Source organism: Crocodylus siamensis, chromosome 9 (assembly GCF_052110815.1).
Source record: "Crocodylus siamensis isolate JL-2025a chromosome 9, ASM5211081v1, whole genome shotgun sequence".
In the NCBI taxonomy this organism is placed as follows: domain Eukaryota; kingdom Metazoa; phylum Chordata; order Crocodylia; family Crocodylidae; genus Crocodylus; species Crocodylus siamensis.
Genome location: NC_143403.1, coordinates 45,261,791 through 45,282,943, shown reverse-complemented (window position 1 = coordinate 45,282,943; position 21,153 = coordinate 45,261,791). Strand labels below are relative to the sequence as shown.

At 49.9% G+C, this 21,153-nt stretch overlaps 1 protein-coding gene across 2 annotated transcripts in view; it reads right to left on the bottom strand.

Annotated features, from left to right (window-relative positions):
* The window catches only part of EXOC3L1 (exocyst complex component 3 like 1), a 31,224-nt gene that overhangs the window by 6,398 nt on the left and 3,673 nt on the right, over window positions 1-21,153 (bottom strand). Inside the window, exons 2-10 of one of the 2 annotated variants that reach the window (XM_090062193.1) lie at window positions 17,428-17,586; window positions 14,078-14,238; window positions 10,553-10,772; window positions 8,065-8,740; window positions 7,685-7,802; window positions 4,966-5,091; window positions 3,454-3,554; window positions 2,550-2,660; window positions 2,046-2,187 (exon numbers count right to left, since the gene is read on the bottom strand). In XM_090062193.1, the coding sequence (XP_089918319.1) occupies window positions 2,046-2,187; window positions 2,550-2,660; window positions 3,454-3,554; window positions 4,966-5,091; window positions 7,685-7,802; window positions 8,065-8,740; window positions 10,553-10,772; window positions 14,078-14,238; window positions 17,428-17,470 (1,698 nt within the window). In that variant the 5' untranslated portion in view covers window positions 17,471-17,586. The remainder of the gene's footprint in view (window positions 1-2,045; window positions 2,188-2,549; window positions 2,661-3,453; window positions 3,555-4,965; window positions 5,092-7,684; window positions 7,803-8,064; window positions 8,741-10,552; window positions 10,773-14,077; window positions 14,239-17,427; window positions 17,587-21,153) is intronic. The other variant, XM_090062194.1, reaches the window with a different exon arrangement.

Here is a 21,153-nt window from a genome sequence, read left to right as displayed (position 1 = left end):
GGCCGGGAGTGAGCAGTCACTTGCTGTGCACCCAGCAATGCCAGCCTCAGCTCCCTTGGAAAGATCGCTTTGCCCAGGCAGATTTTCCAGAAACTCCCCTTGCCTCTGGCACTCTGATGTATATGTTTCCTACACGGTGTTTGCCTCTCAGGGGCTTGGGTAGATGTGCAGGGTACAATTGCCTTGGCATTGGATAGTGCTTCAGGGTGCTGGGACCTACTCCTGTGCTCAAAGACAGCCCCCTCTCTCAAACCCCTTCGGGAGTCAAGGTCTGCATGAAATACAGTCTGGCTCAAAAACACAAGCTTGTTTTGCAAAACCAGCAATCCTTTTTCTGGGTTTCTGGGCAGTTGGCAGAAGATTGCTGCTTCTTAGCAAGCAGAACACTTTCTGAGACCTTCCCTATCACACCTGCCAGGGAACAGCATAACTCAGTTCAGACAGCACAGACCAAAGGGGACTGCCTACTCATCATCCTTTGCTGGACATCTCACTGTGGCTCAGATTCTTCTGTCTCTGAAGCTGATGTTTAGTACCAAGAGGAAAGATGTAGTGCCCTTAATAAAGACTTACATGATGAAAGGCCAGTACAGCAACCTTCTCCCTCTCCTTTCTTACCTGTGACTAGACAATTTTGTGCCCTTCCTTTCAAATATGGCAAGGGGGCAGGAGCCAGGATTTGTTACTATACAAAACCACATTGATGCCTACATGGCAGCATAGAGCCAGGTCACAGGGATTCTCACAATACAGTGACATTCAGTCAGCACATGTAGCAGTGCCAGAGGCAGGGGGGCTATAGCAGCATATGTATGCCCCCCCCATTCAGTTTCTGATCAGAATTCAGCCTCAAAATGGACTTTGAGCAGCACAGAGGAGCTGCTGTCACCACAGCAACCCACAGCTGCGTACCTCCTGCTCCTGGTGTTCATCTTGGAAACAAGATAACTGCATAGGCACCAGTCAAGCTGGGCGGATGCCCTCTTATCCTTCTCACTGTTGGCGGAAGGAGGTTTGGGAGGGGTTCTTTCCCTACTTGTTTTTCACCTTAGACATAGCAAGGAGATCAGATCTGCGCTCCCCTGGTTTGCACATAGGATCTAGGGAGGAGGATGTCTCAGAGCTCCTATCCTGACACTTAGTGTTTCCTTATCAGGCTCATCAGTGCTGTGTGCCAAGGTATCCATTCACTACTCCCCTGTCTAAATAGCCGAGGTTGGCATTAGCTCCCTGTGGTCCAGCATTGCACTAGTAACGCATGGTGAGTGAATTATTTGTTGGGACCCCAAGGTCCATTGCACAGTCCTTGTGTCCTGGGATACAGGTATCCATTCCCTAGGCTTGGCCTGCATGCTACATCTATAGAATTAGGACTTTGCACTGGGCTGTATCAAAATGCATTGGGTTTAAGCAGACCCAGCTTCCAAATGACCCAGCCCTCCTCAGCCATTTACTTTCTACCCTGACGCCCATGTTATCACCAGAGATTTTATAACTACTTCAAGATCATTGAGGAAGGCATTATACAGTGTCTGGCCCATGGCAGAATCCCTTAGAAGCTCCCTCCACTTAGTCACTTCCCACTGATGACCACTTTTAAGATCTGTCAGTTAACCAGGTCTTAATCTCTTGGATATGTGCTTTGTTGATATTACCCAGGGCTAATTTTAATCAGAGTGCACTGTGACACTGGGTCTGTTTATCAGGGCAAAGGAGCCAGCCAGGTGGAAGAGTGCTCTGGGTGATAGTGGGTGATGCTGCAGTTTTATCCTGTCAATGTGTCAGTGTGCCTATGCTGCAGAGCACAGCTGCTATGTGCATTTGGGGGATGTGAGTGGCACTGGCTCATGAGCAGGGTTATGCTCTTCCTGTCTGTATACGACCCTCTGTTTTCACATCTGAGGGGAAGGGACTGCTCCAGGCTGCTGAAGAAGAGAGGCAGGCAGCTTCCCTGAACAGGGCCTACCACAGGCTCAGGCCCAGTGTGCCCAGCTGTTCTGCTCCCTGCTAGGGTGGCAGTCCCTGGCATGCTCAGATGCCCATACCTGTAGATCCACCAGCAGCTCCTCCAGCAACAGCTGGCAAGCTTTCTTCTGGGTCCTGTCCAGTGCTGCCTTGAGGGAGGTAGAGATCTCCCTGGGTTCAGGTAGCAAGTCACCTTTGGGGTACAGAGAGCTGATGGAGGAGCTGGAAGAAAGAAGAGGGAAATGTATAGCCGGAGCAAGTGGCTGGGGTGGGGGTTGTTCTAGGAGGGGGCAGACAGAATCAGCCCAATGCAGATCTTACAAGGTCCCTTCCAGCTCTAATGTCTGTGAAATCTATGAAGATGTGTTGGGGAGGCCCTGGCAAAAGGGGAGGATGGACATGGGCCATGGAAGGGCTCCAGACAAGGGAGAGAAATTTGGCTCAGTTAGTGGGACAAAAGAGTTGGGAAGGAGTGAGGAGGTTCATGCCCAAGATGGTGGACATGGGAGCACTGGAGAAGCAGTGGGACCCAGGCCTTGCTGGGGGTGATGCTCCAGATGGAGAAATTAATCTTGTCCAGTTACCTGAGCACCATGTTGTTGTTGAGCACAGCCAGAAGGTAGGAGACATAATACTTAGGTTTGGCCCGGTCTCGCTGGTGCTCCTTCCCATACTCCACCAGGGCCTCTCGCAACCTGTGGCACAGCAGACAGGGCCAAAAAGGACAGGAGACCTGCCTTAGATGTCAGAGGCAGCCTTTCCTCAGGGTCAGGGGCCCTGAACCCAGCTTTGTGAGCCACATGCTCTCTTCTCACGTACCATGGTACAGCCTGGCACTTGCCCATCCACGCTTTTCTGCTCCATGCTGCTATTGCCTCAATGTTCCCAGCACCACAGTGCAGATGCACAGTGCATCTCCACATGTGGTAGGGCGAGCACAGCAGAAAGGCAGATACCCAGTGCCCCACCCCACACAGCCAGCACTGCAGAGCTGCTTCCATGTAATACTGCCTCCCACAAGGTCCAACCCAAAGAGGGTACTCTGTGGGCCAAGTACGGACTGAACCCCTATTGTCTCAGGTGCTTCCATTCTTGTCTTCACCATGCCAGAGAATGAACAGGCAGGTTACAGCAGGGCTAAGGGTCAGCCTGATAACCTACCTCCTCATGTACCCTGCTGTGCCCCACATAGCCCTGGCAAGCTGAATACCCAGAAGCCGTGTACTGCCAAAGTGTTCCACAAACTATTTCAAATGGAGGATCCCAACACCCAAGTTCTTTGACCCTGGAGTGGCCCAAGCACCGATAAATGCGCTGTGGGGGCCCATCCCACTCTAGCTGAAGCCCCATGAGGTATCTGCATGGGGGTCCTGGAATCCCAGGTATCACAGCTTGGGGAAGAAGGGACAGGGATTATGCAAGGGGGCGGGGTGAGGGGGGCAGGAGTGGGGGGATGAGGCTGCCAGGCTCTTCAAGGATGCTACTGACCTGGCCATGAAGGTCTCCAGCTCATCCATGGCCATGGTGTAAACCTTCTGCTGGAGAGAGTCTGTGATCAGAGAGGCCACCCGGATATTCTCATTCAGCATCTGGGCAAGGAGAGAAGCTGAGTTAGTACCTCAGATGGTGGCAACAGGCAGATGTGGGAACTGCAGACACACTCCTTGGACACCATGCCTCTTCAGCCAGCAGGCCTCACCCCCTGGATAGCACCCAGTGACAGGCAGGAAGCAGCAAGCTCTGGACATAGCATAGTTGGTCTGTCCGTTCCCTTCCAGAGGGGGATTCTGCAGTGACAGTGCCTTGGGGCAGCTGGCAGGAGAGCACAGGTCTGCCCTAACCATGGGCTCCCCTAATGCCTGGCTGAGCTCCCTGCCAGTGTCGGTGGGGTTTGGGAAACTGTAGTGGTACATTTTAGCATATACAGCTCAGCAGTATGTGTTCCTGGCAGTGCCATGAGGCAGACATAGCATGAGGCCTATTCCCAACTCCTGCCCTTCAGCTCTCCATGCACCCATTCTGCTCCACTGCTCTCTTGAGCTTTTGCAAAGTCTTGCTCTTCCCCTGCGTCCTTCCTTTGCTCTTATTTTTCTCAGCTTCTCTAGCTCTCTTCTGCGTTTCCTCATCTCACTCTGTTGGCCTCCAGTACCTGTGCCAATTGCTGCTACTACAAGAGTGTGGCTGCAGGAAGTCTCTGACAGGCAGGGAAGGGCAGGCATTGTGGTCTGTATACGGCCCTGCCCCTGTCACTTCACAGCCATCTGCTTAGCCAACTGTACTTTCTTTTCCTCCTCCTTCTCCACCTCACACTCACGTAGCCTGTTGGGCAGGGGCAGGGCTTTGCAGATAGAAAAGCTGCGGAGGTGGATGGACAAGCACTCTAGACACTTTCTCTGGATAGCCCTGTGACCAGGCAGCAGTGCCCAAATGACCCTCTGAGGGCAGGGCAGGATTAAGCTGCTCACATTTTTTAAAAGTAATTTAGCTCTAAGAAGCCCAGGGAGTGCCATCGTAATAACCAGGCAAACCCCAAGCACTGAGGGCAGCAGAGAACCCTCCTCCACACAGGCCTGACCCTTCTGTACAGGGGATCAGAGGCATAGCTAAGGTGGGAAGGAAGAGGTATGCTCTATTTGGAGCCCAGAGCCAGTCACAGACCCATGCCTGGCAGAAAGCCCAGAGACAGCACAGTGCAGGCCTGGGAACAGGAGCACCAGGGCCTGGGTCTGGGGACAGTGCTGGGTGGCTCCAGTGTTACCCATAATGTTTTGGTCCCAGATCCCAAAGCACAGGACTAGTTCTACTCATAGAAGAGGCACAACATGCTGCATGTGTCACACAATGAGCTATGCCTGTGTGGAGATGAACTTAGGACCTCACTGTGTGTGAAAGGCCTTGAAGGGAAGAAGTGAGACCAAGATCTGTCTGCCCCACTTAGCTACACTCATGCAGCACTCTCCCTGCAGTGTGCAGGCACATCTGGTCACCTGCTGGTCCTACCTGCATGATAATGACAGGCAAGGCAGACTGGAAGAAGCCCTGATGATCCATTTCTGGTTCCTCTTCTCTGAACCACTCCTTGTATTCCACCTCAAGTGTCCTTTGCATCCACTCAGTCACATTACCCTGAATGACAGAAGGACAGACAGCCAAGACTTGACCCTGCTCTTCAGAGTCGCTCTTGCCTGAGTCTGATGGAGCCAAATCGTTCTGGCCTGACTGTGAGGCACACTGCAGCTGAAGTGTTTCAGTGCAAAGCCAAAATTTTAAACAACTGTAAAATCCACCTGCCTAGTCAGATGAGCATGAAGATGTTTCTGCTCCTGTAGGAACTCAGGTAGAAGCACTAGTGGGAATTCAGAATTATTTAGTCACGGTGTTCTTGAAATATAACCCGACCCACTTTTCTCCCCAAATGACCTAAATGCATCTTACTTGTAAATACATTCCTGAAACAGCAGATGCCAAATTTTAGACTATTTTGGACTTTAAACTTCATTGCAGAACAAGAAAGATTTTTAAATCTCCCTGCTTGCCATCTGACGCCTCCAGGGAAGGAATCCTACCTGATCAACACAACACAAAGCAATGCAAAACTACTCACAGAGACACTCACATGGACCCAGAGGGACAGACTGTCATCTTCAGCCCCCTCTGTGAAAGAATGAAGTTTATTTCCTACCTATGGTGACTTTTTACCATAATCAATTTTCCCAGAGCCTAATGAAGGGCATTTGAGCCTGAAAACTTGCAGAAAATGATAATTTTTTGCAATTTCCTAGTTGGTCTAATAAAAAGGTATCATTTCTGAACCAAGAGTTCTACATTTTTGCATTTCTTTCTTGTAAACCCCTTTTTAAGAGATAGAAGACTACAGGCAGGATATCTATAAAGCTGAGGCCTTTGGACTGTCTCTACAGGGATTCAGCTTCTGGACTCAAGAACCAGCTCCAAAACCTGCTAATGCAGTTATCAGACTCCTCTACTAGTTCTAAGGAGTGGTGTGTGCTGTGTGGGAGAAAGTGAATATCAGTAATGCTTAAAGACTCCTGCCCATCTCACAGACTGTAGAAGTGCAGAGCTGCAAGCCAGGAGCTGCAAGCCTTGATGAGTTCAAGGCTCTCTGTTTGCTGTCTGGTGTTAAACTTTGAATTTAAAGCTGATTTTTGCAACATCTAAACTTTACAGCCACAAAATTTCCCCTCTCTTTACCACAGCTAGAGCACTTCTGCCACAACCTCAAAACCCTCATGAAGTTCACGGGAGGGGCAGACCTAGTATCCATGTACTTTCTAATTTAAACCGCAGCAAGGATGGGGATGGGGCTCCAAATGGCTGGAGGAGGGGAAAGGGTCAGCCATACTACAGAGTAAAGGAAGGGCAAAGTTAAGGTGGTGTGTCTAGGCCACATGAGAAGCATCACCTTATCTTATAGTTTCGCAGCATCTGAATTCTAGGAATGGCGTACCCCTGTTCTGCCAGGGGGTGATGAGCATAGGGCAGTACTGAATGCTGGCAACCTCTACTCTGTGGAAGCAAATGCTTCATAGCTCCCAGAGGTAGGTATTGTCCTAATTTACCAATATTTACAAAAGGGGAAACAGAGACACAGGTGTTAGTCGCCTTATCCAGTCACATATTAAGTCTTGCAGAGACAACAGTAAAACTCAAAGGTTCTCATTCTCAGCCCCGAGACCTAACCTGTACTGGACACTGTTCCAAGCCATCAAATAGCACTTTGTGCACCTTGTGTAGGGACTTTCTACAGAGGGTGCTTTCCCATATACTCAGATCTAATCAAGCATGGCCCCAGTGCTACCATCTATAGGCTGTTGGGGCCAGGGGCTATCTTCTCACTATGTAGCCAACTCTTCTCTCTGCCATCTCTCTGTTCTCACTGCCATCTCTCCCCCCAAATGCACTTGTATGTGGAAGCTTATTGTGGTGACCCAACACTGCAATCTAAGCCACTGTGCTGGCAGGTGGGGTCCAAGGGGTTTAGTTTGACTCTGAGGATTCTCAGATTTGTTTTTTCCCCCTGAAAACCTCATAGTTACAGTGCACATGACATGCAATATGCTCATACTTTTGTACAGTGTTTGACTTAGTCCTACATGAAGCTCTGCACCTCACACTGCTACTAAGACACCTTTCAAAAAAATTAAGACCTGGCTACCTGACAGCACTTGAAGTGTTATTTTCCTCTTCTTTTGGGTTGTCTATAAGAAATCATCATGTGATGAACTTGTTACTCCTGGGATTCTGCAGAGATCAGTATGAGACATGATACTATTGATTATTTCCTAGGGTCCTAGGACTGTCCCCAGCATCCCCTGACATTTTGAGACCTTGTAAGCCCTTTTGTTTCATTGCACTTTTTAAATCAAAGTGTCCTGAGTCAGATCACAGCCACAACACTAGAGGGGTCTGTGTCTGCAGGGGGTCACAGAAGAAATTAAAAGACAAAAACAGGTGTGAATGTTAGGAAGAAGCTCTTAGCAGTAAGACTTGTGGCAGAGCAGGCTCCTGCTGGCCCACCATGCCTAAAACCCCAGCATGGGCAGAGTGAGAATGAACAGGACCGGAGGGGCCCAGCGGAACATACAGGATTCTGTGCCTGTTTGGTGGGCCCTTAGAAAAACCAACTCCCACCCCCTATATCGGTTGCTCCAGCCCTCCACAGGAGTCTTTCCAGCACATCATGCCCCATCTCACTCACTCTGACTTTCACCACGTATTTCCTCTCCATGTGATCCACCACCTCAGGAGGGACCAGGGGGCCCAGAGTTGATACATCCACCTCAGGGAGAAGGTCAGGGTGACTCATCATTTCTGGGCTGAGAGAAAGGAAAAGGGGAGTCAGTGAATGTGCTCCAAGAGGAGGGGTAGCTTTTACTTAAGGGACCAATGCACACAAACATGTGACTCTCTTGCTCCAGAGGAGGACTCTTCACAGGCACACACACATGCACGCACACGCACATGCACACACAAAATGTCATTGCTTTCCAGCTCCACACATATACACATGCATGCACATGCACATACACACATGCACATGCACATTCATATACAGGTTGCCCTTTGGCAGGCATTGACCTGTGGTACACATGCAGAACCCAGTCAAGGACGATGAAGATCTCTTGTTTGTCTAGGTCCCAACTGAGGATGTCCTGCAGGTGATTGGACAGGCCCTGGTGGTACATGATGGTGCAGACATTCAGGATATTGTAGTGCACGGGACAGCACTGCACCATCAGGTCCTTCACCACACACAGCTCTGCCAGGATGTTGCTCTGCAGGGCAGCTAGATGCCTAGCCATCCCCGGGCCCTTCGTGTCTGCATGAGTGGCCTGAAAATGGGCAACAGTGATGGTTTCCTGAAGGACCTGGTAGAACTTCTGCCTCCAACTTTTGGGGCGTCCGAGGGGAAGGAAGTGGTGGGAGCGGGTGTTCAGGAACAGGGCATCATCAATGTTCTCTTCTCTCTCAATAATCCGCACAGCAGAGACAAAGAGGGCTGGGTCCTCATGTACAAGCTTCATGCTCCTGCCAATGATATTCCACAGCTGCCGGGCCAGCTCCTCATTCACCTTCTGCAAGCCACTGAAATAGGACTCCACAATGTCCAGATCCTGGGCATTCAAGAGGTCGCTGTAATGCAGCTGGGAGAGGGTGTTATCGCGAAGGCGCTCTAGGACCATGAGCCCAGCATGGGCTTCCAGGAGATGCTGATCATGAAGGAGATGGAGGGTCTGAGAAAGGAGCTCATGTACTGCAGAGAAGGGGAGAGATCCAAGAGTCTGAATAACACAGGGAGGAGCCTAATGGCCCTATGCATGATGGCAGCAGGAACTATCCATGAGAGCTTGGGCTCAGGGCAATAGAAGCATCCTAGGCTTAGCATAGGCAGTAGAGAGAGACCCAAAGCAGGGGCAATAAGCACACCTAGGAATAGGTAAGAGTGTCATGGGAACCAGGTGAGCAACATTAGCTAGTTCACAGCTCGTCAAAGGAGGGAGAGTGTCTTTATGACCAGCCACAGGAGGTGGAGTCTTATTTGGTACCTTATGAAAAAGGACCTGAGTTTAAGATAGTACCATGAACCTCACTACTCACACTCCGTGCCCAGTGCCCTCACCTTCCCACTGAGAGGTGACAACTTGCATTAGCTTTCCATAAAAGCTGCAGTTCTCACCAGCATTGTGACTGCCTACACCTTTGATAATCAGGTTCCCAGCATCTTAAACTAGGCCCCGAAGATGAGCCCACTACTCATGCTTTTGTGACTGTTTTGTTCCTCCAGTCCCAGAAGCCCAAGTCCCCTGTGGAGCACCCAAGTCTTCTAGGACAGTGGTTCTCACCCTTTTTTGTACCAACACTCATTTGTAAACATGGATGGCCAATCCCAACTCAGTGCTCCTCTCTCCCAACCCACTGTCCCCTGCCCCCAGACCATGTGTGCGTGTGGCGGAGGGAGGCTTGGAAAGCCCCAAGCAGTCCCTGACAGGCTGAAACTCTGCCATTACGCAAGGGAAAAGGTACCATTTCCCATGTTTTTGTCCCTTAAAGGAGAATCCATTTTTAAAGTTTGTTGATCCAATTTTCAGTGATGTATTTGGTAGCCATGTTGGTCTGAGACAAAAAGAAATGCAAAACTCAAGAACTCTTGGTTCAGAGATGATAACTTTTATTAGACCAACCAAGAGGTCACACAAAAATTATTTTTTTCTGCAAGCTTTTGGGTGTGCGTACCCAAAAGCTTGCAGAAAAAGACTTTTTTTACAATTTCTTAGTTGGTCTAATAAAAAGGTATCATCTCTGAACTGAGTTCTAGGGTTTTGCATTTCCTTTTGATCCATTTCTAAAGTTTATTCATGACCCATGGGTTCTTTTGTGTGATCCACTTTTGGGTCACAACCCATGGGTTGAGAAAAGCTGCTCTAGGAATCCCCATGCAAGGCCTCTATTCCACACACCCAACACCTGAAAACATGGCTGCAAGCTACCAAGCACTAGGTGGCATAGCTACCCTGGGAAATGAAAACAAAGAATTAGGTCAGTAATTGCTCAGTGGTGAGGTGAGGGAGGGCTGACCTGACCTGAACGCAGCAGAAACAGGGTGAAGATCACAGCAACACATTACTGGGAGAGGAAAGCCACAAGCCCCAGCCCCACAGTGGGACACTCCCTATAGTCCCCTGCCTGTATTTATTCATGTTGCCCCTAGTTTTTCTCACATGGGCAAGGGAGAGCATGTGACTAATGCAGCCTGGCCATGCTAAGGGGGTGATGTTGTGTTTTGGTGGGAAGTGAAAGAAGACTCGGACTGAAATAAGTCTTTGACAAAACGGCTGTGGAGGATTTCCAGCTATGTGGATGGACTGTGGCTGAGACACACTCGTGTGCCATCCCCTCCAACTTGTCCACTGGGGACCATCACTGTGGGCTTGGGCACCTTCCCTGGTGCTGACTTCTCTACCCATGCTGAGGGCTTAGGGAGGGTTAATTACCCGGGCCTAACCATGGTGCCATGCCACTCTGGATCCCCAGTGCATTCTTAAAGGGCTGGGCCAGAGCTTCTTACCTGAGAAAAGCTGAGGAAGAGACTGCACCACCAAGCCCAGCTGTACATGCTCTGTCACCACAGCTCGCAGCTGCTCAAGGCTTTGGAAACACTCGGCACTGCCCAAGAGGTTCCACTGCACTGTCCCCAGATCTTGACACACGCTCTGCACTTCATCAGTAGCCATGCACAGCTGTTCCAGGCCTGTACTTACACCCTCCAGGTAGGACTGGACAGTCGACTGTCAAGACAGAGAAAAGGCAAGAAGCGGTGACAAAGTGCAATAGCTACCAAGATTCTGAAGGGGAAAATTAGCCCTAAGCACAGCTAAGTGCAGCTCAGCTAACACCTCCCCCCTCCCCACAGCTTTCCTCAGACCTCCAAATGCCATCCATGCCTCTCTACACCCAAGCACATTCCTTGCATCTTGCTTGCACACCCGTTCCACACAAAAATACCCTCCCTTTACCATATCCATACCTCTCACACGCTGCCCCAATCCCAAAGTAACCTCAGCTTTTTGCATTCCCCTATATCCATGTCCCTACACACAGCTCATCCAGACCCCCAAGATTCAAATACAGAGACAGATAACCCCCACAGCCCCATAACTCACACACCCCTTATATGGTCCTCTGGTTCCACACAGTCCTTAGCCAGGGGACCCCTGATCTAGGGAAACTACAATCACAATGGGAATATTATCTCCCAGGTATATCACTAATATGCCTAGATGGCACAGGGCAGCAGGGTTAAGTTGCTGGAGGACAGAAGACCTGCCCAGCCTTGAACTGTGAGGCTGGCTCTCCTGTTAAGACTCTGGCTGGTAGCAGCTATCAGGGTAAGGGCAAGGACAGGAGCTGAGACAACTCTGAGAAGAGCCCAAAACAGGTCTGAAGGAGGAGACCAGAGAAGGTCAGTGCAGAGCAGAAGGGAGTGCTGCAGAGGAAGAGGTGTACATATGCAGCCACACTTCTGGGTTGAAGGGTACAGCTGGAGGGTGAACAACACAGTGCTTCTGTAATGCTGGAAGAAAGAGCAGGTTTTGGTGGGGATAATAGCCCATAAAGGAATGAGGAGTGGAGATGGGAAGACATGTTTTGGTAGGGAAAGTTCCTGCATTCACATAGGGGCTGGATCAAGTTATCCTTGAGCTTTCTTTCCATTATATGATTCTATGTGTAGCCATCAAACCTTGGGAAGGGAGGTAATTTATGTAAGGATACTGTAGGGATGGAAGCGTGCACCTGAGTACTGAACCTGGCCATAATATTTTAACAATGCCTGCAGCAGTAGGACACTGATCACTATTGCCCCCTGCTTTACCTGTGGCAGGTTAGATGCTGTGCCTTTCAGTTCTGCAGCACTATTATAGCATAGTTTTTGAAATAGGTTAGACAAGGATTTGTAAGGGTTAGTTTGGATACAGATAATCCTGCCTCAGGCAGGAGAGTGGATTAGATTAGTTGACCTCCCCTCTGGCTCTACTTGTCTATGACTGGGGAGGGACACAATACTAAGGAAAGAAGAGTGTGTTTGTGTGGGGATAGTGGCATTAATGTTAGAGGGAAGGTAACAGATGTGTGGACCCAACTGCTGTAATGTGGATGGTCAGGTATGTTTGTGTGGGAATACCAAGGAGTCCGAGTGTTGGGTAACAGGCATGTGTATTTGTAGATGTATGTATTATGCAGATTTGAGGGTTGCTGTGCCAGTGTAAGCAGCAGGTAGATGATACCCAATGCATACCTCTTCTACATGATCTCTTGGCTGAAATGTTTTAAAATATTTTCAAATTTGGACCTTGCATTAGGTATTTAAACATGTTCTACAGGAAAGGCCACCAGCTGCTTGGAAAACGTATTATTTATAATTGGTTTGATAGAGCACAGATTCCCCATGCTGGGCAACTCAAAAAGGTGGCATTGATAGAAACAAAGGCAGGAATGGCACCCCACTTCACTGCCTGCAAGAACATTTCCATGTCCACAAACATATACACCCTTGTACTAGGCCAGCTATGGGGCTGATGCTGCTTGAGGTCAAGAACTCCTTTGGAAGCATGTTTTCTGGTATCCCCTACAGATCCCACATGGGGGAGAGAGAGAAAGAGAGAGATTTTCAGTTTATTCTACTTGCTACATCATCATCATAAGATGGTGCAATTCCTTATCCCCAGGCACCCGCAGCTTGGACAACAGTCAGAAGGATGGTACTGTATTTCATTTCCTGCTTTATCTATTTGACCTCCGGATCTGAATGCAGAGGTGCATCTTTACAGAATGTTAAAGGAAACAAGTGATTCTCCTAACTCCATATAATTTTAAACTGACTCCTTAAGAGAAACCCTCCCACATTTCAAATACTGTTAAGAAAAATGAGTAATTGAAACTAAAGCTGGAAGGATGACATCTATGTCACCCTGAGATAACTCAGGACTGCTTGATCATCAGACACAACACACTCAGCAGCCTCACCCACAGCATGGGTACAAGATTTGCTCTGTCCTCTGATGCTGCTGCGTCAGAGGAGTTAATATGTCTTATATTCACATTAAACAACAGGTGGGGTTGTCCTGTCAAGGAATATTAAGGGTTTTGTAAAATCTTTTATATCCTTGCTATCCTTTCTTTGTTGCAAGGTTTCAGCTGCATGTGATTCACGTGACTATTTTATGTGTGAGCAGATCATTTTTCAAAGGAACTGCAGTTCTGTTAAATTCCATGTTCAGTACAAGGGTCAGAACAGCGTTTTGCTCTTCAGTTTTCTGAATATCCAAACATTTCTATTCATCACCGGGTAGGCAGGACTGCTGGAGGCAGCAGTGAGGACTCCAATCGGGGCAGTTCTGGTGACATGCTGGTGGAGTTAGTGGATGCTCATTGAATAATACAAGCTTTTTGTCCTTCAACCACATAGAAAGGCAGGAGCTCAACTTTTCAGAGGGGTCAGAGGAACAACACTGAAGCTAATAACTAAGTCAAATTAGCCTCTGGGCACATAGAGATGTGTTAAAACATTGAAAACATCTGCATTTAAGCTTTCCTTTTGAAATTTGGGCAGATATGTTTCTTTTCTAGCTACAGTGATGGGGAACAGTGTGGGCATAGTTGTGCTCCCCCCACAGTCATCCTTCCAAAAAATACCTCTAACTTTGAGGCTTTGCTTTCTCACACTTGTTCTCAGCCTAAAAGCAAGTTGACCTGAAAGAGTCAGACCCTAACCTTGACCCTGACCCTGCCTCACACCTCAGGTTCATTTAATGGAAATCTGACTGATTTCATGATGTGTTTTCATGCTTTGAATGGATCTAGCAGTGTTTTATGTTCTAAGCCCAAAGTAGGTTTAATACTCATAACCTCCGCTGTCTAATGCTGGCCAGTGTGAAGACAACTGATTAAGCATGAATGTGATTTAGTGTTAGGCAGTGGCACACTGGGCCCTGGGGTCAAGTGTTAGTAAAACAAGAAGCATCAAGCTGGAGGGGTGGAAGGTCTCACTTCTGTGTGCCCTGCAGCCCTCAGACACCCTGAAAGAAACACCCACCTTTAGCCGGGATTGGATGGAGTTGTTCCGCTGTGTCTCCCGCCTCCAATAGTGCCCAAGACCCTCCAACTTGTCTGGGTGGTAAAATACCCCAGAAGCCCATTTCAATGCAGCTCCTCTTGCCAACTTCTCAGCCTTCTCCACTTCTGGCCATTCCTCATCTAGGGTCAGAGGTAACAGTTAAGAAAAGAAATCCAAAGCAATGCATCCTTCCCAGACAGGAAGAGCATTTCCATACCAGCTGCTTCCCTGGAACAGGAAACAGGATGTGAGCTTACACACCATACAGTGTGTACGTGTACATACACACGCACACACAGATATAGGAGCCCATAAGAACTCAGATATCATGGTGATGAATACCTTTACAGGGAGCACAGGGACAGACACATATCTCTCTGGGAAAGAGACAGGCTCACTAACACTAAAGGACATGGAGATATGTTCACAAACACACACTATGGGCAGCTATAGAGATAGATGTTTGGTGTTTCACTTTGATGGATAGCCTGCCTTATATGCACAAACCAGATCTTCCAGTCAGCCCCTCATGAGATGCCTTTTGGGGTGCCTTAGAACTTGCATTCCCAATGTCATGGCTGCCCACAGAACTTTTGAAGGTGCCTTGGTCTGTCGGCTTGCCAGTAGAGAGCAGCTGCTAGTGGTTGCGAGTGAGGCAATGACTCAGCAGGAGAGACATTGCTGCAGCTGGCAAGGCCCTTTCCCCAGGCAGAATGATTCCAACAAGAGATTAACATGAGTGACCAAGCAGAACGCATGGGAAAGCACTCCCTGGCCTGGGTCAGCCTGTCCCTTCTCATAGGCAAGGAGGCTGCTTTTGCCATGGATAATACATCCCCTCACTTCAGTCTCAGCCAGGTCACAGTACTTCCTCTGAGCCCCTGTGCCAGGAGAGGGGAGGGAGAATGCTCTGCCCCTTGCCACAGCCTAGGCTAAAATATGACCCCTAAACTAGCACAGATTGTATGTTGGAGGAGATCCTTCTTTGTCTTTTTGTCTCTACACAGCTCCTGTGGGTCACCCCAGCTGTGCTCCATGTCCCTGACTAACACTAGATCTCTGTGAACCAAACTAGTTTTACCTTGGTCTGACACCAGGGAAGCAGCTGCTGGGTGCATGCAGAAAGCAACCCCATAAACTCAGATTGCAGAAGGCAGGGCATGACTATGGCTGGGCACACGTCATGGATCTACTCTCTGCTTTGGATTGGATTGTGCTTCCCACTAGCCTCACCCCACAGTCCAATTTAATGGAGCTTCTGAATAGTGTGCAAATATCAGCTCCTATGGAGTAACAATCTGGGACTGAGTTCTGGGGTTCTCTCCCATTGCTGGGTGTAACAGGGGTACCTCGCCAGCCTGGTCTCTGCCTCCGGTCCCCCCCTGTCTCTGGGCTACCTACCTGCTTCACTCGCCTGCCATGCCTTGATGTAAACAAAGTTATTATTTAAGCAAGAGGCTACCCATTTTCTTGCCCTTTTGATCAGCAGGGTCTTAGTACACCCTCACATGTGTCCCATGCCTTACAGATGACCTCTTCAGTTCTTACTCATACTCCAGCCTGTGGCCAGGTTGGATTCAGTCCTCTGTTAGGACTCTTGCACACTGCCCTGCCCTCATGAGAGGGGGGCGGTATAACATTCCACCTTCTCTCACCCATCACCCACTCTACTGTCCTGCTCCCCTTTGGAGTGGCTCCCCTAGGCTGCCAGGCTTTGTTGCTTCCACTCTGTGGCTGACCAGCATGCGGCCTTTTGGGCATCTCCCACTACCTTCATCTGCACCGAGTCAGGCCCTTCTCTAGACAGGGGGCTAACTCCTCCCCTTGTACCCCTCACCAGGCATCCTTACACCAGACTGTCTCCTCCTCTCAGGGCCTCTACCCCTGCCCACTCACTGGGGATTCAGGGTCCCTCACCCCCACTCTCGAGCCTCCTACTTGGCTCCTGCTATGCTCCCAGGCTTTACCCAGCTGCCTGGGTGGGCCCCAGGTCCCTCCTTTGGCCTGGGCTATGCCTCAGAGCTCCTAATGAGCCTGGGTTCCCCCTATACAATCTCAGTTCCACCAGGGATGTGAGGCTGGGGTTAGGAGGCACCCCATACTCGCCTTTCACCAGGGAGGCAACTGGCCTGGCATTTCCTGGGGGCTCCCATACCACCAGGAGCTCTACCAGGCTACCCATTGCCAGCATGGTGCAGTTTTAGGTCTTACCCAGGACCAGGAGCCTCCAAGCCATCCCCCTAGCTCCCGCCCTTACCTCCAAAAGTTTCATGAGCAGTAGTTTGGCTGGCTGATGTTGCTGCCTCCTCTGCAAGCAATAAACTACTGGCTTTGTACAGCTGACCTGTGTTTGAAAATAGCCACCCTCATCATCCACCTGGCTGCTCCCTGCTCCAGCCCTTAAAGTGGCAGGCACCGAAGGTACACTGCCACACTGGGCAATAGGGCTCTAGATGTCACTCCGCACAGGAAAGTTATTGGGGGTTGGGCACCACTGTAGCCAAAAGGTATGTGAAATTCAGAGAAGAGCAATCACGGAATTAGGGGCTGGAGATATGTATTTGTGAGGAAAACAAGAGCACTCCATAACTTGGAGACAAAACTGTCTGCAAGCCTCCAGGGCTAAGGCAAAAGGATTATTTAGAGTGTTGGTCAGTGGCCATGTAATTTGGAGCAGTTGGATGATGATAAAGGAAAATTAAGGCTAACTGGGAAAGCTTCTTGCCAGGAAGAGGTCAATTGAGCCAAGGGAACAGTGGGGGAGCTCTGAGCCTCTGAACATGCAATTACACTAAACCAAAGTTGGGAGAATGCACTGTAGGGAAAGAGTCTCCTTTGACCCCAGGAACTGGACTAAAAAAAGATCTTGAAGGATACTGCCAGCTATAACCTCGGATGCCATCATTCTTTTCTGAGTCCAGTGCGGAAGCAAGGGGGAGAGCTGACTACATACACTCCATGATAGCAGGGTATGGGCAAGGAGCTTTAAACCCTGTTAAAGGGCAGAGGATTAACCCCACCTTCATGAACAACTGCTGCCTCCTGACATTGAGGGGGCACCACGGTGGTGAGTGGCAAGCAGGAACCGTCTGCAGCCACCAGTGTCAGTAGCAGTGGTAGCGAGAGGGGACCACCCGGAGACGCTGCTGGCCGCTTCAGTGATAGGTAACTGACAGTCCCTTCAGACTCTGGAGACTGGCTCCACATCCATAACCCCCCTCTCAGTTCAAGAAATCATGAGTTGCCCAATCTCCAGAAAGCACTGTCCCAGCATGAGTTGCCTGGACAGTGGGACCCACCGCCCTCCTTCCAGCTGCTGTTCTCATTACCTTTAGGGCTGCTGGAGTCCTCCTCCTCCGCAGACATGCCCATAGCTTCAGCCGTTGTGTGCAGGGTTCAGAGGACAGGGCTGGGCTGAACAGAGGAAGCACAGGCAGCAGTTTCCTTCAGTGATTCCACTCACAGCTCCTCAGGGGCTCATTGTATTACTGCAGACACATTCAGGATGTTGGAAGGGAGGGCAAGGGGCAGAGGAGGGGTGGGGGGAGGGGAAGATAGCAAATAATGCTGACATTTTTCACTCTTTGTAAATGAAATCATTCAGTGCACAGGGCTGCCGCCATGCATGCTGTGTGCATGCCTGTGAATGCATACTGCATATGCACATTTGTATGCATGGTTGATTGTGTATATATCCATGCCTGGGTTCTGTGACAGTCTCTGAACAGATTCATTCTCCCTCATGCTCCATCTATATCTGTATACTTCCACAAACAGCTTTGTATTCATATCACATGCATGTGCCAGTCAGTGAGACAATCTGGCTCTAATTCCCTGTGTGCACTATGTGTTACTTGTGTACAGAGCTGCATGAGTTTACATCATATGCTAATGTTGCTGGGGGTGAAGGGCTCTACATTTGTTATTGTCATGTGTGCTTAAGTGCTGTGGGCTGTGCCTGAGTTTATACTGAAGGGACTGATGTCTGTATAAGCACCTGTTTGCTTATGTTATATTCCAATTCACGAAACTGAATTAGCATATGGCTTTCACATTGCTGATATCCCTCACAAAATTATGTAGATGTTAAAAGTGTAGGGAGTCCTGATGTAAGAAACTTTCACAAACTTTAGAAATTACTTTAGGAGCAGGTGCCTTTCCCACCCCGCTCCCAGACTTGGCCCACACATTGTAGAGAATGCAAACTCACCCCCTTCCCTGGGTTTGGGCTTAACTTCCCACTCTTGAGCATACAACAACAACCTTTTACAGAAGCAGGACGTCAGCTGCTGCGACTCCCCTACTGTACCCGTGTAAGGGTGTTATGTCTTGTGTTATGTCAGCGTTTAGGGATACACCAATAGAAATTTGGGGGCTGATACCAATAGCCGATATTTAAGGAGGCATGTAGGCCGATACCAATCCGATATCTGATGCAACTGCCTCCAGGTGGTGGGTGTGCTGTAGTGGAAGGGGAAGGGGGCAGATCAACGCCCTCCCACAGCGAGGGAGGCGGCCCCGCCGCCGCCTGCACCCCGGCTCTGCGCAGGGCGGGCAGGCTGGAGCTGGCGCTGCGCCGGGCTCTGCTCAGCAGGGGCTGGGCTCGGAGCAGGCACCAGCGGCGCTGCGGGGGCTGCAGCCACCCCAAGGGTCGCCACAGCTCCACTCCCGGCGCTGCCGCCAGCCGCCTGGCACCGCCTCGGCTCTTCCTAGCGTGCGGGTACAAGTGGGACACGGTGCCGGGTGGCACGGGGCTGGGAACGGAGCTGCAGCAAAATCTGGGCTGGCAGCAGCCCTGCCGGTGCCCGCCCCGAGCCCAGCCCTCACTAAGAGTCGCGCAGCGCCGGCTCCAGCCCGCGCAGACCCGGGGGCGCGCTGCGCATGCCCCGCCCCGCCCCCTCTCGCCGTGGGAGGCACTGATCTGTCCCCCTCCCGCCCCTAACGATTGACCAGGTAGAGGCAGCTCTCCACGCTGCTGGCTCTGCTCCGTGCTGCGCTGCGGCTGCGCAAACGCAGGGGCTTTAATGGGCCAAATTATCAGCCCCATCAGGCCGTTAAACGACACAGCAAATTTTCTTTATATCGGCACCGATCCGACATCAGACCGATGTTTTGGTGCACCTCTGCAGGGTTGATGGCAGTTTTGCAAAGAGCTTAGATTATGAATTTGTAGAGGATGATTTGGATAGGGATGATCCTGCCTCAGGCAGGGGGTTGGACTAGATGACCTCTGGAGGTCCCTTGCAGCCCTATTTCTCTGATTTCTATGATAAGGATCAGCTCCAAGTGTCTGCCCAAACTGGGCTACTCCTGGCATTGCTCCTTCAAGAACAGTTCAGTGCATCCCTTAGATTCACTCCCATTTTCCCTATATGTAGATGGGACAATAAATCACCTGCTTCAGAACAACTCATGATATGCTTTCTGGTCATGAATACCTGTTAACTGGGTACAATATTTCAGCCGGTACTGCAAAATTTCATTAAATTAATGGCTGCATTAGAAAAACATGGTGATAATTAACCACACGGTGACAGGAAACTGACAGAAAAAGAATTCAGAATTTCTGCTACAAATAAACCTAACAATTATAACTAAAAACTTTCAAGATATCTTTATACTGCAAATGCATGTATTTAATTGTATAAATAGAATTACATGGCCCTCACAAAATCCTCATTGCTGTCACTTGACCTGGTTGACTCATTGTCTCCTTTGGTGTCACTGTCCACTTCCCCTTGAGGCAGGGGTCTTTCAAGAGCCTGTGCCAGCTGTCCCTCTGCCAGGTGGTGTTAGCCACCTCCTCTCTGTCCTCTCCTATCGCTTTTTGGTAGTAGGACTGGAGCTCATTCAGTACCATTTTAACAGTTTTGTGTGCCTGTACATCAGGAGGTTCCTGGACTTCCACAGGGTGCTCCTGAAGCAGGACATGAACTGATTAAAGCACTACCTCTCTCATCATCTGTCTGACCCCTGTCATCACTTTGCAGAGTTGGTTTACTTTTATCCACACCTCCCTAGTGTATGGGCAGAGCCATAGGAGGTGGTTGATGGTCTCTGATGCACCTTGGCAGATTTCCCTAGGGCAACTGAGTTAACCTCCCTGCCCCTCTCTGTGCCTCTGTGCCCTCCCTGGGAGTGCCAACAGACTATTAGCCAGTTCAGGTCTCTGCGGTCTTTTTGTAGGTGCTTGTGGAAGATCTGCTCCCATGTGGCCTGGCAACCATTGCCAGGGAGCAGTTCCATGGTTGACAGCATGTCTCTGACTCTGACTGCCTCTTGTATCTTCCTGTGGTTGGACACAGTTGCGGGGACTTCGTTCTATAGCTCATATTCACTTTAGAACTAATTCAGGACCTTGTACAACCAGGGATGTTCCATGGTCCACGATCTCCTGTTGGTAGGTGTGAGCACCCCCCACGATCTCAGGTGTCCTGCAAAAGACCTGACAAGACAGGCTGTTTTGGACTCTATGCCAGTCACCAGTTTACAGATCTGCCTTGTGTACCATGCCCACAGGAACAGGAGGATGTCTGGCATTCCCCTGCCCCCCATCCATTCCACTTTGTAAAAGGTCTTCCTTGCCACCACCTCCCAACTGGATCCCCAGAAGAAGCCATACATGGCTCTCTAGATTCTGTGGGTGAGATGCTTCGAAGGGGGAAAGACCACTGTGGTGTACAGAAGCACCAGTAGCAACACTGCCTTTATGAGTGCCAGGTGCCTCCCCATGGAGAGGCAGTGCATGTGCCACAGACCCAACCTCTGCTCAACTTTGGCCTTTGTCTTTTTCCATGCCTTCAGCTCAGGGTTGAACTCCACCCCAAGGATCTTGACCCCCTCACAAGGGACAGAGACCCCCAGGGACATTAGGTCCCCAAATTCTCCCACAGCCAACAGGTGCTCTTACTCGCATTGACCTTGGTCCCTGCTACCACTTCACAGAACTGTGTGTGCCACAGGGCTCTTTCTATTGACCACTTATTGTGGCACAGGATGTTCAGGTCATCCATGTAGGCCAGGACCCTAGTCTCTTCTTTGCTGCTGCTTGGGAT